The sequence below is a fragment of the Pseudophryne corroboree genome, chromosome 2 (assembly GCF_028390025.1).
Source record: "Pseudophryne corroboree isolate aPseCor3 chromosome 2, aPseCor3.hap2, whole genome shotgun sequence".
Lineage (NCBI taxonomy): Eukaryota > Metazoa > Chordata > Amphibia > Anura > Myobatrachidae > Pseudophryne > Pseudophryne corroboree.
Window position 1 is genome coordinate 569,416,563 of NC_086445.1, and position 16,845 is coordinate 569,433,407.

General features: G+C 47.2%; 1 protein-coding gene across 2 annotated transcripts in view; it reads right to left on the reverse strand.

Moving 5' to 3' along the window:
• The window catches only part of OSCP1 (organic solute carrier partner 1), a 110,453-nt gene that overhangs the window by 17,616 nt on the left and 75,992 nt on the right, over window positions 1-16,845 (reverse strand). For both annotated transcript variants that reach the window (XR_010230817.1, XM_063954392.1), the window contains exons 7-8: window positions 5,033-5,102; window positions 4,523-4,662 (exon numbers count right to left, since the gene is read on the reverse strand). Coding sequence is in view for 1 of the 2 variants with exons in the window: in XM_063954392.1 (XP_063810462.1) it covers window positions 4,523-4,662; window positions 5,033-5,102 (210 nt within the window). In the remaining variant the exon portion in view is untranslated. The remainder of the gene's footprint in view (window positions 1-4,522; window positions 4,663-5,032; window positions 5,103-16,845) is intronic.

A 16,845-nucleotide genomic window follows, 5' to 3' on the forward strand; every position in this document is an offset into this window, starting at 1 on the left:
GACACGTCGTCGGAACCAGGTGCGATTTTGGAATATTGAGAATCCAATCGTGCTGCCGCAACACTACCTGAGATAGTGCTACACCGACCTCCAACTGTTCCCTGGATCTTACCCTTATCAGGGAATTGTCCAAGGAAGGGATAACTAAAATTCACTTCCTTCGAAGGAATATCATCATTTCGGCCATTACCTTGGTAAAGACCCGGGGTGCCGTGTACCATCCATACGGCAGCGTCTGAACTGATAGTGACAGTTCTGTACCATAAACCTGAGGTACCCTTGGTGAGAAGGGTAAATTTTGACATGAAGGTAAGCATCCTTGATGTCCCGAGACATCATGTAGTCCCCTTCTTCCAGGTTCGCAATCACTGCTCTGAGTGACTCAATCTTGAATTTGAACCTCTGTACGTAAGTGTTCAAAGATTTTAGATTTAGAATCGGTCTCACCGAGCCGTCCGGCTTCGGTACCACAACAGTGTGGAATAATACCTCGTTCCCTGTTGCAGGAGGGGTATCTTGATTATCACCTGCTGGGAATACAGCTTGTGAATGGCTTCCAAAACTGTCTCCCTGTCAGAAGGAGACATCGGTAAAGCCGACTTTAGGAAACGGCGAGGGGGAGACGTCTCGAATTCTAATTTGTACCCCTTAGATATCACCTGAAGGATCCAGGGGTCTACTTGCGAGTGAGCCCACTGCGCGCTGAAATTCATTGAGACGGGCCCCCCACCGTGCCTGATTCTGCTTGTAAAGCCCCAGGGTATACTGAGGGCTTGGCAGAGGCGGGAGAGGGTTTCTGTTCCTGGGAACTGGCTGATTTCTGCAGCCTTTTTCCTCTCCCTCTGTCACGGGGCAGAAATGAGGAACCTTTTGCCCGCTTGTCCACGAAAAGACTGCGCCTGATAATACGGCGTCTTCTCATGTTGAGAGGCGACCTGGGGTACAAACGTGGAATTCCCAGCTGTTGCCGTGGCCACCAGGTCTGAAAGACCGACCCCAAATAACTCCTCCCTTAATAAAGCAATACTTCCAAATGCCGTTTGGAATACGCATCACCTGACCACTGACGTGTCCATAACCCTCTACTGGTAGAAATGGACAACGCGCTTAGACTTGATGCCAGTCGGCAAATATTCCGCTGTGCATCACGCATATATAAAAATGCATCTTTTAAATGCTCTATAGGCAAAAATATACTGTCCCTATCTAGGGTATCAATATTTTCAGTCAGGGAATCCGACCACGCCAACCCAGCACTGCACATCCAGGCTGAGGCGATTGCTGGTCGCAGTATAACACCAGTATGTGTGTAAATACCTTTTAGGATACCCTCCTGCTTTCTATCAGCAGGATCCTTAAGGGCGGCCATCTCAGGCGAAGGTAGAGCCCTTACAAGCGTGTGAGCGCTTTATCCCCCCTAGGGGGTGTTTCCCAACGCACCCTAACCTCTGGCGGGAAAGGATATAATGCCAATAACATTTTAGAAATTATCCGTTGTTATCGGGGGAAACCCACACATCATCACACACCTCATTTAATTTCTCAGATTCAGGAAAAACTACAGGTAGTTTTTCCTCACCGAACATAATACCCCTTTTTTGGTGGTACTCGTATTATCAGAAATGTGTAAACATTTTTCATTGCCTCAATCATGTAACGTGTGGCCCTACTGGAAGTCACATTCGTCTCTTCACCGTCGACACTGGAGTCAGTATCCGTGTCGGCGTCTATATCTGCCATCTGAGGTAACGGGCGCTTTAGAGCCCCTGACGGCCTATGAGACGTCTGGACAGGCACAAGCTGAGTAGCCGGCTGTCTCATGTCAACCACTGTCTTTTATACAGAGCTGACACTGTCACGTATTCCTTCCAACAGTTCATCCACTCAGGTGTCGACCCCCTAGGGGGTGACATCACTATTACAGGCAATCTGCTCCGTCTCCACATCATTTTTCTCCTCATACATGTCGACACAAAAGCACCGACATACAGCACACACACAGGGAATGCTCCGATAGAGGACAGGACCCCACTAGCCCTTTGGGGAGACAGAGGGAGAGTTTGCCAGCACACACCAGAGCGCTATATATATACAGGGATAACCTTATATAAGTGTTTTTCCCCTTATAGCTGCTGTATTGTTAATACTGCGCCTAATTAGTGCCCCCCTCTCTTTTTTTAACCCTTTCTGTAGTGTAGTGACTGCAGGGGAGAGACAGGGAGCTTCCCTCCAACGGAGCTGTGAGGGAAAATGGCGCCAGTGTGCTGAGGAGATAGGCTCCGCCCCTTTTTCGGACTTTTCTCCTGCTTTTTTATGGATTCTGGCAGGGGTTAAATGCATCCATATAGCCCAGGAGCTATATGTGATGCATTTTTTTGCCATCCAAGGTGTTTTTATTGCGTCTCAGGGCGCCCCCCCCAGCGCCCTGCACCCTCAGTGACCGAAGTGTGCTGAGAGCAATGGCGCACAGCTGCAGTGCTGTGCGCTACCTTGTTGAAGACAGGACGTCTTCTGCCGCCGATTTTCCGGACCTCTTCTGCCTTCTGGCTCTGTAAGGGGGCCGGCGGCGCGGCTCTGGGACCCATCCAAGCTGGGCCTGTGATCGTCCCTCTGGAGCTAATGTCCAGTAGCCTAAGAAGCCCAATCCACTCTGCACGCAGGTGAGTTCGCTTCTTCTCCCCTTAGTCCCTCGATGCAGTGAGCCTGTTGCCAGCAGGTCTCACTGAAAATAAAAAACCTAATCTAAAACTTTCACTAAGAAGCTCAGGAGAGCCCCTAGTGTGCACCCTTCTCGTTCGGGCACAGAGATCTAACTGAGGCTTGGAGGAGGGTCATAGGGGGAGGAGCCAGTGCACACCAGATAGTCCTAAAGCTTTCTTTAGATGTGCCCAGTCTCCTGCGGAGCCGCTATTCCCCATGGTCCTTACGGAGTCCCCAGCATCCACTTAGGACGTTAGAGAAAATAAGATTTTAAACCTACCGGTAAATCTTTTTCTCCTAGTCCATAAAGGATGCTGGGCGTCCGTCCCAGTGCGGACAAAATCTGCAAGGCTTGTATATAGTTGTTGCTTAAATAAGGGTTATGTTACAGCTGAGATCAGTCTTTAGCGGATACTGTTTTGTTCATACTGTTAGCTGGTTGCGTATATTCCAGGTTATACGGTGTGGATGGTGTGGGCTGGTATGAATCTTGCCCTTAGATTAACAAAATCCTTTCCTCCTATGGTCCATCTCCTCTGGGCACAGTTTCTCTAACTGAGGTCTGGAGGAGGGGCATAGAGGGAGGAGCCAGTGCACACCCATTCTAAAGTTCTTGATAGTGCCCATGTCTCCTGCGGAGCCCGTCTATACCCCATGGTCCTTACGGAGTCCCCAGCATCCTCTACGGACTAGGAGAAAAAGATTTACCGGTAGGTTTAAAATCTTATTTTTGAAAGGGTCGGGAAACATTTATAGATATTTATTTGTGAATAGTATTACACTCTAGTACTTGTAGTTTACAATAAGGGATCTATTAATTGATGTCAGGACTAAAATCAGATAGAATGTAAGTCTCTTTGTGCTGGCTTCTTTGCGGTGCGCTGGTGGAATTGCTTACTGTTTTTTCTTGTCTTCATTAACCCCTCCCTTACATGCACCTGTGATGGGCCTATAAATTGATTTGAGAGACTTCCATTCTGTGTATCACTGTTCTGTGAGGCATGAATGGGATCAGTAGCTGGAGGGGATGCTGATCGTTGTAGTTTCATTTTTGTCGAACTTGGGGTGCCTCCAAGTATGCTAGCTCTCAATTTAGAAATGCATAAAAATAATGGTATACCTCCCAACATCTGGACCCTCTAATGCTGGACTTCCTTGCGTGACTAAACCACATATGCACTAAATAGGGGCATGGCCTATGGAAAAGCGGGCATGGCTTCACGGGAATGCCACGATCACAAGTCACGCCTCCCATTTTTGTCACTGTGGAAGCATGGCCACCGGTGTATGAGCTGCTGGCATACCCCCAGTTCCTCTGTCTCCCAAGAATAGACGCTGTGTGCAGAGCAGTGAGTGACATGAGCCTCCCAACTGCCCACGGGTTGGACAGCCCCGAATAAATGTGACCATCCCGCAAAAATCGGGACAGTTGGGAGGTATGTAATGGTGCTATTATTATATAGCGTAGGGACTACCAGAACAGAGACTGCTTGCTGTGGCTGGTGAATCACCATATATTTGAAAATTTATGCAACAGATATTTCTGAATTACTATTATCAGGTAGAATGCAAGTCTCTTTTGCTGGCCTATTTGTTCTGTGCTGGTGGAATGTTTCTCGTCAGACATAAGATCGGCTCACTCTTCTACAAAGAAACGTGAAACAATCTAAAGTTCCTGCTCCGACAACTACCAATGAATGAAAAATGCAGATTCCCTGTCAGACGGAAAATGTATAAGCTTCTAAAACGCTGCACACGCAGATATGCCCAATTGTCTTTATACTATTATAAAAAGCTGTAGAACAGCAGAACTCGCACTCACTCCTCTTCTTCATCATTAGTGAATAGGTTTAATCGGAAGCTATGATCAGTACTAGAGGGTTTCTTCAGCTCCAGACCACCCATTAGCTGTGCCAGGAGATTCAACTCTTCTTTAGCCAGAGGATTTGGCACAACATTCTCCTGTAAAAAATAAACAAATAATAATAATAATTTATAGAACATACAGAGATAACAGAAATAAAGACTGAATGCATAAAAAGCAGATAAACCAAAGAGATGCCAATGGATGCTTTAAAGTAGAATGTTTTGAAACTAAAGGCATACCCTACTCAAAACCTAGGTAGGACACTACACTGCATATGGATAAAAAAAAAAAAAAAAAAAAAAAAAAAAAAAAAAAAAAAAAATCGCAAATTTAAACAGCAATACGTTCAGTCTATATAAATCATAAATTAGATTTCAAATATTTTTTTTAAACCAGAGAAATGTTTCTAAAATGGCAATGCCAATAGTCTAGCCTACTGAGGGAAACAAGCGCAGATCATCTTACCTTGGTGTGCGATGCGGAGCTTTTCAATGTCCCAGACATGTGAGTCTCCACAGAGCGACTGACACTGTACCTGGCAACATATTTCACATTAAATTTTGTCTTCTGTAAGGCTCTCACACAATAACTTAATAAGGCAGCTCTACTACCAGTTTATTTATTAGAAATGCTGCATAGACCCCACTTTACCTGCACCCTGACAAAGTGTATAAGCCTAGGTCTGTAGTATTTCACACAGAGACATAAGGGACATATGTAAAGTCACTAGGACTCAAATTAGGGATGATCTACACCAGCTTTATATTAAATGTAGCCCTTTCAGCTGGTCTATGTAATAGCATTGTGGATAGATCTCTGTTCTATGTTCCTTCTCAATTATATCTATAAATCTAGAAATTAAAACAATAAAAATATTTTTATTATTATTATTACTATTATTATTGTGAGTGGTGAGTTATGTGTTATTTATTTAGACAGTGTGTTCACATACCACTTCATACCCCAAACCTGGGGAGTGGCGAGTGCAGGTGTGCACCCCAAAGCTGGGGAGTGGCGAGTGCAGGTGTGCACCCCAAAGCTGGGGAGTGGCGAGTGCAGGTGTGCACCCCAAAGCTGGGGAGTGGCGAGTGCAGGTGTGCACCCCAAAGCTGGGGAGTGGCGAGTGCAGGTGTGCACCCCAAAGCTGGGGAATGGAGAGTGCAGGTGTGCATCCCAAAGCTGGGGAATGGAGAGTGCAGGTGTGCATCCCAAAGCTGGGGAATGGAGAGTGCAGGTGTGCATCCCAAAGCTGGGGAGTGGCGAGTGCAGGTGTGCATCCCAAAGCTGGGGAATGGAGAGTGCAGGTGTGCACCCCAAAGCTGGGGAATGGAGAGTGCAGGTGTGCATCCCAAAGCTGGGGAATGGAGAGTGCAGGTGTGCATCCCAAAGCTGGGGAGTGGCGAGTGCAGGTGTGCATCCCAAAGCTGGGGAGTGGCGAGTGCAGGTGTGCATCCCAAAGCTGGGGAGTGGCGAGCGACTGTCTCACCTTTAAAAGCCATAAATTAGTTGGCAGATGAGCTTTAAACCAGTGATCATATTTTCAGTTTGTCTGATGTGATAGCAGTTACCAGGTTTTCAGAATACTGAGTAATAGTGTAAGACTTGCAGAAAAATGGGGTCCTGTAACGTACGCTGCACAGATCAATCCACAAATCAAACCCCATTATGTATGTGTTATGGTAATGGAGTTTATTATTCTTGTTGTCTCTGTTTTTTTTTATTTATTTAAGCAATGTGGTCACATACCACTTTTTGCCTATTATTGTTTCATGTAACAAGTCCATAAATAAAACAGAAAGTAGTGAATGGAAATAACATATATTAGGCAGAATACATGTGTATAAAGACACCCTTTTGTGTTCTACATTTTACTGAAACACACCAAAGACTGGAAAGATCAGGAGTAGCCAATTCTTGACCAGTGACATTGCATCCCTTAGTCGTGTGCAGAAACATTTGTGATAAATAACAAAAGGTACAAAAAGTGCGCACAGAGAAGCAGCTGATAATGACCTCTTGACATAGTAGTGTCACCTTACACTCGCAGACAAATGAACAATTAACAGTATCACCAAATGGGACATTCCATAATAACTTAGCGCCGACCGACAACAATCGAGGATCTTCAGTAGTCAACTTCCTACTGTTGATTAATTACTTCTATAAACCTCTGGTCCTGCTGAGTATCTCAAAGAACAAAATACATCACACATAGAAATATACGTTATGGTAAGAACTTACCGTTGATAACGGTATTTCTCCTAAGTCCACAGGTTCCACAGGATAACATTGGGATATGAAGCGACAGCGGATTTGCACTAATCGGTTAAAGCTTTTCGGCCTCCCAGCATGCAACAGGCCCGTCCACATATTCCCGCCTCCTGGCTCTGGCAAATCAGTTGTATTCCAAAGCTCAAGACAGGAGCATCATAGACAGCCCTAATCAGGCGAGAAGAACACACATACACACCCTTCCATACAAGAAGGAAGAGGTTAGTGAGTAAAAGGATCCTTAAATCCTGTGGAACCTGGCAGGGTCCAAAGGTTATCCACAGGATAACATTGGGATATCCCAAAGCAATTTAGCGGTGGCAACGCTCCTGATTGGACAGGAGAATCCATTGCCCGAATTCAGCATCATGAGAGGCAAAGGTATCCATGGCATAATGTCTAATGAATGTGTTAATGGAAGACCATGTGGTTGCCTTACATATCTGTTCTGCTGCCCATGATGGACCTACGTTACAAGTAGAGTGAGCAGAGGCATCAGCCGGAACAGGGAGATCAGCCTGAGAATATGCTTCTGAAATCGTTATCCGAAGCCACCTTGCCAGTGTCTGCTTATCAGCAGGCCATCCTCTCTTGTGAAATTCGTAGAGAATGAAGAGGGAATCTGTTTTTCTGATGGCACTGGTACGATCCACGTAGATCCTTAAGGCACGGACCACGTCCAGCGATGCATCTCCCGCAGAAAGGTCCGGTACCTGGAAAGCCAGGACTACAATTTCTTCGTTAAGGTGGAATTTAGACACCACCTTGGGAAGATACCCAGATCTAGTTCTGAGAACTGCTTTATCTGGATAAAAAAAAAAAATCAGAAATGGGGAACGACATGATAATGCCCTAAATCTGATACTCTTCTAGCTGACGCCATGGCCAGTAGAAAGAGAACTTTAGCTGTTAACCATTTAAGATCCACTTTATTAAGTGGTTCAAATGGGGCAACTTGAAGGGCCTTTAGGACCAAATTTAAGTACCAAGGCACTGTAGGAGGAACAAAAGGAGGAGGTTGAATGCGCAGCATTCCCTGGAAAAAAGTATGCACATCCCGTAAGTTGGCAATTTTCTTTTGGAACCATACAGTCAATGCTGACACTTGCACTCTCAAGGAAGCCACCTTCCTTTATCCATTCCTGCCTGAAGGAATGCTAAGACCCTGGAAACTCTGAAAGACTTCGGGTCCATTTTTCGTTCACTGCACCAATGAATATACGTTTGCCAATATTCGGTGATAAATGCAAGGGGGGGGACGCATGGCTTGACACAGCATGGTGTAGGCAGCTTCCTGCCAGAGCTCCTGATCTATCTCCTGTTTCCCTGGTGTTCTGTGGCTGAAAATTTCTGCAAGAGTGCAGTACCCCCCTCTGCTCCTGCAGTGTGAATTTGGGGATCCTCTGTGCCAAGAGTCCTAACTTACTGGCTGGTGAAGTCTGTGACTGGATCCTGAGGAAGACTCTGCTCTCAGTGTGGCTGTTGCTCCTGCTGCAGCTCTGCCCTCACTCAGCTGCTGGGGCCAGTGTGCTCAGGGCTGGTGAGCTTGTATTATACACAGCACACATTCCACTGCCTGTCCCCTTCTCCCCTGGTGCGGATATTACTGAGCACATAGTATTACAGAGACAACACTCCCTGTGAATTTGGGACAGAGCTTTAACTATAACCGTAGTGCAGGGAAGAGCACTGTATGCCTGGCTCCCTCTCACCTCTAGAACACATTTGCTGTACTCACACCCCTGCGTTCTCTGGATGAGCCGAGCTCCTGTGTGTATAGCTCTGCTCCCTTTTTACCAGTGGATCTTCCTCTTGCTCCTACAGTATATTGCTTCTTCCCCCTGCAGCCATGTTTAATCCTGCTCATACTTCTGAACATTCGGTCTCAATCATCCTGAAGGCTATCGCGGAATCCGAGCAAAGGGTTCTTAATATGTTTGGAGTAGAGACTGTTGCAGTAACTGGTTCTCCTGTGGGGTCCACCTGCCCGCCGGTGCTGCTACCCTCGGAACCTTTGGGGGAGCTTGTATCTGTGGTGCCTGCCGCTCCGCTACAGTCGATGCTTAATGCTGGAGGTTCCTCCGACGAACGCATTGTGAACAAAATGGGGGAGTTGCGGATTCTTCCTGCGCATATTCACAGTTATTTGCAGTGGGTCATGGCGCGTGGGATGTCTGTGACTGCCTCCGTCTCATCGTTAATGACTGTATGGACCTCCATTGCAATTTTCTTTGAGGGTCCGCAGTGTGACCTTGATAATGGGGGAGAACGGTATTGTATCATTTCGCAGTTAATTGTGATGTTTGGGAGAGGGATGGTTCTCCATTCTACATTTACCGTGGAACTGTGGCCTATCCTCTTATCTATCTGGCTAATGCTGTGCAGGATGGTTGCTGGCTCCACTACCTTCCTGACTACTGTTCGTGGGGTGTAGTATGGCTGACCGGCGGTCTCCTGACCGCCGGTCAGCTTACCGACGCCGGGATCCCGGCAGCATACCGACGCCGGGATCCCGGTGGGGAGGGGCGAGTGCAGCAAGCCCCTTGCGGGCTCGGTGGCGACGGTCGCCACGGGTTCTATTCCCACTCTATGGGTGTCGTGGACACCCACGAGTGGAAATAGTCTCTGTTGGTCGGCATGCCGACCATCTGGAAAGTGAGCAGTCGGGCTCGTGGAGGAGGTCATGTGACTGTCGGTCAGCTGACCGGCGGTCACATGAATACCACCCCTGTTCGTGTACCGCTAAATGACTTGATTCCAGAGTGGGCTTATCCTCCGGACTGATTTTCTTTCTTTCCAAGTCTGTATAATACCTCACTGGTTACCGGGTCCTTGGCTGTGTTCTATTTTATTGTTGATACTTTCTTAAATACTATGTTCTATTCTTTTTTTTGTATGTCTTACCATTGATATAATTTCGTTATTTGATGGTTCTAAGATATGTTTTATTTGACCATCGCTTATTTAAGGGTTACATATCTCTATATACTGTTGTTCCTGTAGCGTTCTACCAGCACTATTCCTTATATTTCCGGGTCGGTTATCATATCTCCATATTTGCATTTTCATATTTTATTCTCATATGAGGGAGATCTACTCTATTTACTGTTCGGCCATATTTCTTCTTGTTTTTTTATTTGCCCCAGTCACTTATTTTTTTATTTATCCTGGTATTAGGGAACGGAGGGAGGGGGGTGTTAGACAGTTAGGTCACGTAGTTTAATGGGGGGCGGGGGGGGGGGTTGGGGATCCAGGTATACCTAGGTTGGGGATAGGCTATACAGGGTGGGGGGTTTTGAGGTGGTTTGTTTTGGGGGGGGGGGGGGGGTTTGTTTTTTGTTCTGTATTGTAGGGATTTTTGTTTTATCTCTATGAGCAGCAGAGGTCTTAGGATTTTAATTATTTCTTATCTTTTTTTTTTTTTTCTGTATACTCAGGCAGGTGTTTTATCTATAGCTTGCAGTGCCAATACTTTTGTATTTTTCTACGCCTCATGGGTCAGTCTTTTTATTTTATTTTATCATTTTATCCTCAATGTGTGAGCTCACATGGCGCCTGTGGGCTCTTACTCTTACTGCTTATTGCTATAATATGGGGCGTATTGTATATCCTGTACTATTAGACGTGTACTGCAATTGTATTCTGTGTCTCCTGTCTGACCGTACTTCTGATTGCATCCTGCATACTTTACTATACCTGCCGGTATGGTTTGTTTTATATGAATACTTTTTTAATTTTTTTATTTAATTTTATTTCATATTATTCTTTTTGGGATGTTCATTTAAAACTTTCAATAAAAAATACGCAATTTAAAAACCCTGTCCTCGTTGCGCAGGAGGAACTGGAATGACTACTCCTGAATGAAGCGATTTCTGAACTCCCTCTTGCAAAGCCCTGGCCTTAGTCTCTACCCGAAACGTGCTGGTACAAAAAAACCTTCAAGGAGGGTGCTTCTTGAAGGCAAAAGCATAACCTAAAGATAAGTTGTAGACTGCTGCCAGATCTGTGCAAACTGAAGAAGTCAACCCCCCACACTGGGATCCACACCATCAGGCTGATGTCTTATTGTCTGTTTTACCACCTGGTCCACTGGTAGCCCAATGCCAAGTCTGGCAATGCCAAGTCTGGTAGCCCAATGCCAAGTCTTACCAGACTTGTTGTATTGGGACTGCCTGCCATAACTTTTTCCTTTAGGTTTTCCTTGAGACTGAAAGGGTCGAAAAGCCGGAACTTTAGGTTTGAAATTGTATGTGGAAGGAAACTTTACCTTCTTGGAGTCTGCTTCTGACTCCAAAATATCTGTCAATTCTTAACCAAAAGAATATCCCCAGAAAAGGGCAAAGATTCCAAAACCTTCGTAGATTCTGAAACAGCTTTCCATGTACGTAGCCAAACTGCTCTGCGAGCAGCGATTGTTGAAGCTGATGCCCTGGAGGCAATAGTACCCATATCCAATGCTGCTTCTTCCAAGTACATTGCAGCCTGTTTTATATGTGCTACAGTATATGGGATTTTTGATCTCTAGATGCTATTGAAAAATCCCCCTCCAATGCATCAGCCCAGGCAGCCACTGCCTTTGCCATCCAAGCTAAAGCCATGGCTGGCCTAATGACTGCCCCAGACAGGGGGGGGGGGGAGGAATAGGATTTTAATACCTACCGGTAAATACTTTTCTCCTAGTCCGTAGAGGATGCTGGGGACTCCAAAAGGACCATGGGGTATAGACGGGATCCGCAGGAGCTTGGGCACACTAAAAAGACTTTGACTGGGTGTGAACTGGCTCCTCCCTCTATGCCCCTCCCCCAGACCTCAGTTATAGGAACTGTGCCCAGTAGAGACGGACATTTCGAGGAAAGGATTTTTGTTAAACTAAGGGCGAGAAACATACCAGCCCACACCACAAACATACCGTACAACTGGAGTAGTATGAAACCAGATAACCGTATGAACTAACAACAGCAACAAGCTGAACATAACTGATACACAAACCACATGTAACCGAAAATAACCAGTATCAACCTAACTGCAAGGAGCACTCCGCACTGGGATGGGCGCCCAGCATCCTCTACGGACTAGGAGAAAAGGATTTAATGGTAGGTATTAAAATCCTATTTTCTCTTACGTCCTAGAGGATGCTGGGGACTCCAAAAGGACCATGGGGTCTATACCAAAGCTCCAGAGCGGACGGGAGAGTGCGGACGACTCTGCAGCACCGACTGAGCAAACATGAGGTCCTCATCAGCCAGGGTATCAAACGTGTAGAATTTAGTAAAAGTGTTTGAACCCGACCACGTAGCTGCTCGGCAAAGTTAAAGTGCCGAGACCCCTCGGGCAGCCGCCCAAGATGAGCCCACGACAATCTGCACTTTGATGGAACCCAATTTCAGGCCTGCATCCACGCCTGCCTGCAAAAAATGGAGGAAACGACCCAAGTTAAACTCCTCCGCAGGAGCTGCTGTGGATTCACACCACGACACATATTTTCTCCAAATACGGTGATAATGTTTCGCCGTGACCTCCTTCCTAGCCTTCAGGAGAGTGGGGATGACTTCCCCGGGAATACCGTTCCAAGCTAAAATCTGGAGTTCAACTTCCACGCCGTCAAACGCAGCCGCGGTAAGTACGGAAACAGGCAGGGCCCCTGCAGTAACAGGTCCTCTCTTAGAGGAAGCGGCCAGGGATTTTCCCCAAGTAATTCCTGAAGATCCGGATACCAGGCCCTCCGTGGCCAATCTGGAGCGACGAGTATTGCCTGAACCCTTGTTCGTCTTACGATCCTCAGCACCTTTGGAATGAGAGGAAGCGGAGGGAAAACATATACCGACTGAAACACCCACGGAGTTACCAGGGCGTCCACCGCACAGGCTTGGGGGTCCCTTGACCTGGAACAATACTTCGGAAGTTTCTTGTTGAGGCGAGACGCCATCATGTCTATCAGAGGAGTTCCCCAACGCCTTTTCACTTCTGCAAATACCTCTTGATGAAGAGCCTAGCTGCTTGTTCCCGAGAGGTTAACACAGTTTTGCAAGACAAACATGATATGAGTGTTGGTGTTACTGTGAGTGTATCTTCCTCACCTTTGCCGTTCTTAGACATGATAAATAATTAACACTTCCACAGTGTACTACACAATTTGTGACTGTAATCACTTTAAGCTTTTTAAAAGGACATACAATCCGACCCTACCCATGCACCAGCATTGAGGATCGGAATAGAAAAAAAACTGACAGAATATATAGTAAAGTCAACAATCACACTAGCAGTCAGTCATATGTTATACATTAGTTAGTATAATAAGCAATATGAGCACATTATCAACTACAACTAAATTTCAAGTACATAGAACATATTACTGAATCATGTTTAAACAGATCTACCGCATTCAGACGCATAGCGAAAGAAACAACAGTGATCGAATACAGGCTTATATGCAATATGCACTTATCTAACTATTCGTACTCAAAAAGGTAGATAGAGACTTAGTGCTGTATTACCCTTACTCAGTAGAGTGGGATACAGGGAGACTCACCTCGCTTCCAGGACCAATCAATACGTTAGCGAATGCTGAGTGGGTGGCCAACCAGTCAGTGGCAAAGAGCCAGAAAAGATCTGTAGTCAAGGGTAAAAGCCATATCATGTGCGCGCCGAATGCGCGCGAGCAAAAATGGGGGCGTGTCATAGTTGGCACAAAGCCACACCCCATTTTTATGCACACACCTTTCGGTTTGACGTTTGTAAGAGTATGACCTTGTGTCATAACCCCATTTTTAGTCATGTTGTACAGTGCCACATACATATAAAAACACCAAAAAGGAGTGCCTCCACAGTGCCAAATACATATATGTCCCCACAGTGCCAGATACATATTCCTCCCCAGTGCCAGATAGATATAAGTCCCCATAATGCCAGTTGTGCCCCCACTGCCAGATGCACATCTTCCCAGTGCCAGATATGCCCCCAGTGCCAGATGCACATCTCCCCAGTGCCAGATATGCCCCCAGTGCCAGAAACACATGTCCCCCCAGTGCCAGATATGCCCCCAGTGCCAGAAACACATGTCCCCCCAGTGCCAGATATGCCCCCAGTGCCAGAAACACATGTCCCCCCAGTGCCAGATATGCCCCCAGTGCCAGAAAGACATGTCCCCCCAGTGCCAGATATGCCCCCAGTGTAAGATACACGTGTCCCCACACTGCGCCCCCCCAAGTACTGCTCACCGTCACGCTGCTGCTCAGCTCAGTCTGCTGCTTGTGAGGGGAGGAGAGCGCAGCATACGCTTCTCCTGCCCCTCAGTCTCCACTCTCCGGCGGCGTTGATTCTCTCTAATTTGGCTCACGGACTGGCGCCTATCAGAGTTCGCGGACCGGCAGCTAAGACTCCTGATTGGCTGGCGGTCCGCGAACTCTGATTGGCTCACAGGCCGGCGCCAGGCACTGCCGCGTGAGCTTACAAGCCGCATGCGGAGATAGAAAGAGCCGCATGCGGCTCGAGAGCAGAGGGTTGGCCACCGCTGTACTAGTGTACACTGCCATTCCATGAATCTATAGTGAACACAGACACTCGGTGAACACAGGCGCACCAGTCACACAGCTGCCTATGCTGCGACTGGGTCCCCTTCGCGTACAGCGTCTGAGAAGGAAGCGGGAAACAGTTCATGGCGGGAGACCTGGAGGAAACTGGTCATGAACTGGGGGGAGGGGCGACCAGGAGAGCGTCTGACTCCCCACTGCTGACATCAAACCTAGGGATCGTGACCACATACTATTCCTGGAGCCTATGATCCCTAAGGCCTAGCGCTGGTGCACCCGAGGTGGCAGCTGCGTCAGCGACTGTTTGGTAGTCTCCTCCCAAAACAGTGCAGCTGTGTCCATATTCCCCTTCTAAGCGGAACAGATGCCTTACCTTCTCCCCGTGCTCCAGCCACAGCCTGGTAACGTCTGCTGGACCTGCTAGTATATCCGACACAGACGCCCGCCGAAACAGCACTGTACTCGTGGGTAAGCGTTGTCGCAACCCGGCGGCGGAGAGTTGTTGGAGCGACTCTTTCTAAAGTTCGTATAAGACGCTTTTTAGAAAGATCACTCAAGAAAAAATAGTAAGACTATAAAAATAAAATAAGAAAGCTTAGGGCTGCTAAAAACTAGCAGCCCTCTGACCATGGTCCGGCTCCTGATGCACCAAACAAAAAACTGATTTGCCTGAGCCAGGAGGCGGGGATGTATGGACGGGCCCATTGCATGCTGGGAGGCAGAAAAGCTTTGACCGATTGGTATAAATCCACAGTCGCTTCATCATATCCCAGTGTTATCCTGTGGATGACCTGTGGAGCCTGCCGGAGAAACACAGAATTTGACGACTGATAAGAACCATATGGCCCATCCAGTCTGCCTGTTATGGCATTAGGGTTTATGGTAATAGGGTTATGGTAAAATTGGGGAATGTGGTAAGGGTTTTAGGGATAGGATATCAGTGTTAATATATCAGTTTGGCTTATGGTATTAGAGTTAGGGGTTATGATTAGGTAGAGATTAGCAATAGGATTAATGTTTAGGGTGAGTAGGCCGCTATAGCTACACACAATGCGTCAGTAAGCCAGTGCTATACAGGGTAGGCTGCTACAGACACACACACACACACACACACACACACACACAATGGGGCAGATGTACTAAGCCTTGGAGAGAGACAAAGCGCCAACCAATCAACTCTCAACCATCATTTCTCAAATGCAGCCTGTAACAGGACAGTTAGGAGATTACTAGCCGGCACTCTATCCTTCCCCACTCCTGGCTGCTTGTGAGATCTGGCGCATGTCCAGTGAGCTGGCCGGAGGAGAGAGACTGTGCATCAGCACTAGGCTGATGAACTGTGTGGTGTCTGGCAGCGATTGCCGGAGAAGAGAGTGACACTTCGACATCCAAGAGAATACATCCTGATGCTGTCGCTTCCTGCTTCACCTTAATAATACATGCGGCTACAATACATTTACTCCAATGGGTCAGTAAACCAGTGTTATGCACGGTAGGCTGCTATAGGAACACACGGGTGGTATTCATGTGACCGCCGGTCAGCTGACCGACAGTCACATGACCTCCTCCACGAGCCCGACGGCTCACTTTCCCGATGGTCGGCATGCCGACCAACAGGGACTATTTCCACTCGTGGGTGTCCACGACACCCATAGAGTGGGAATAGAACCCGTGGCCTTCGCAGGTCGCCACCGAGCCCGCAGCGTGCCCGCAAGGGGCTTGCTGCACTCGCCCCTCCCCGCCGGGATCCCGGCGTCGGTATGCTGCCTGGATCCCGGCGTCGGTAAGCTGACAGCCATACTACACCCGGAACACACAATGTATCAGTAAGCCAGCATTATACAACCACTTAATAACAAAGCTACAGATGTGTCCTTACACAAATCGCCTCAATATGCCATGCACCACGGGATGCCTGGTGTGAGTGTGCCAGTTCCTGTGCAGCTCTGCTAGCGTTGGGTATATTTTTTTTTTTTACAAAATGTGTCTTATTTGCATCGCTATAAGAGTAAGACGCACAATAAGACTCTGCTGATTAAAATGATATGTGGCATACCTATATTCTGTGTGTGACTGCACCTGTATCTGCATATGAAATGCTGCTCTTTAGAGTTTTCCTGGAAAAAACTAACTTAGCATTTCATATGCAGCAGGGCTTCAGCCATCCAGTTCACGGTGAAGGTGAATGGGCAGCCAGGTGGTCAGTGAGCTGCCTGAGCTGTTGGTGGTGACAGGAATTTTTTTTTTCCTGTCTGCACTGGCCACACTGCAGGGGATCCTGTGGGCCTATTTTCAATGGTGGACCTGGAGCTGCAGCTCCATCCACCCCATAATAAATCAGGCTTTGCTTATATCGCCGGAAGTTGTCTGAGCTTCATGCAGTTTTACCGGAAATGCGTATCCTCCACACCCGGCGCGTTTATTCAGCCTTCTTTAATAGAGGCAATGACTTTCAACAGCTCTGATGTGTAAAAAAAA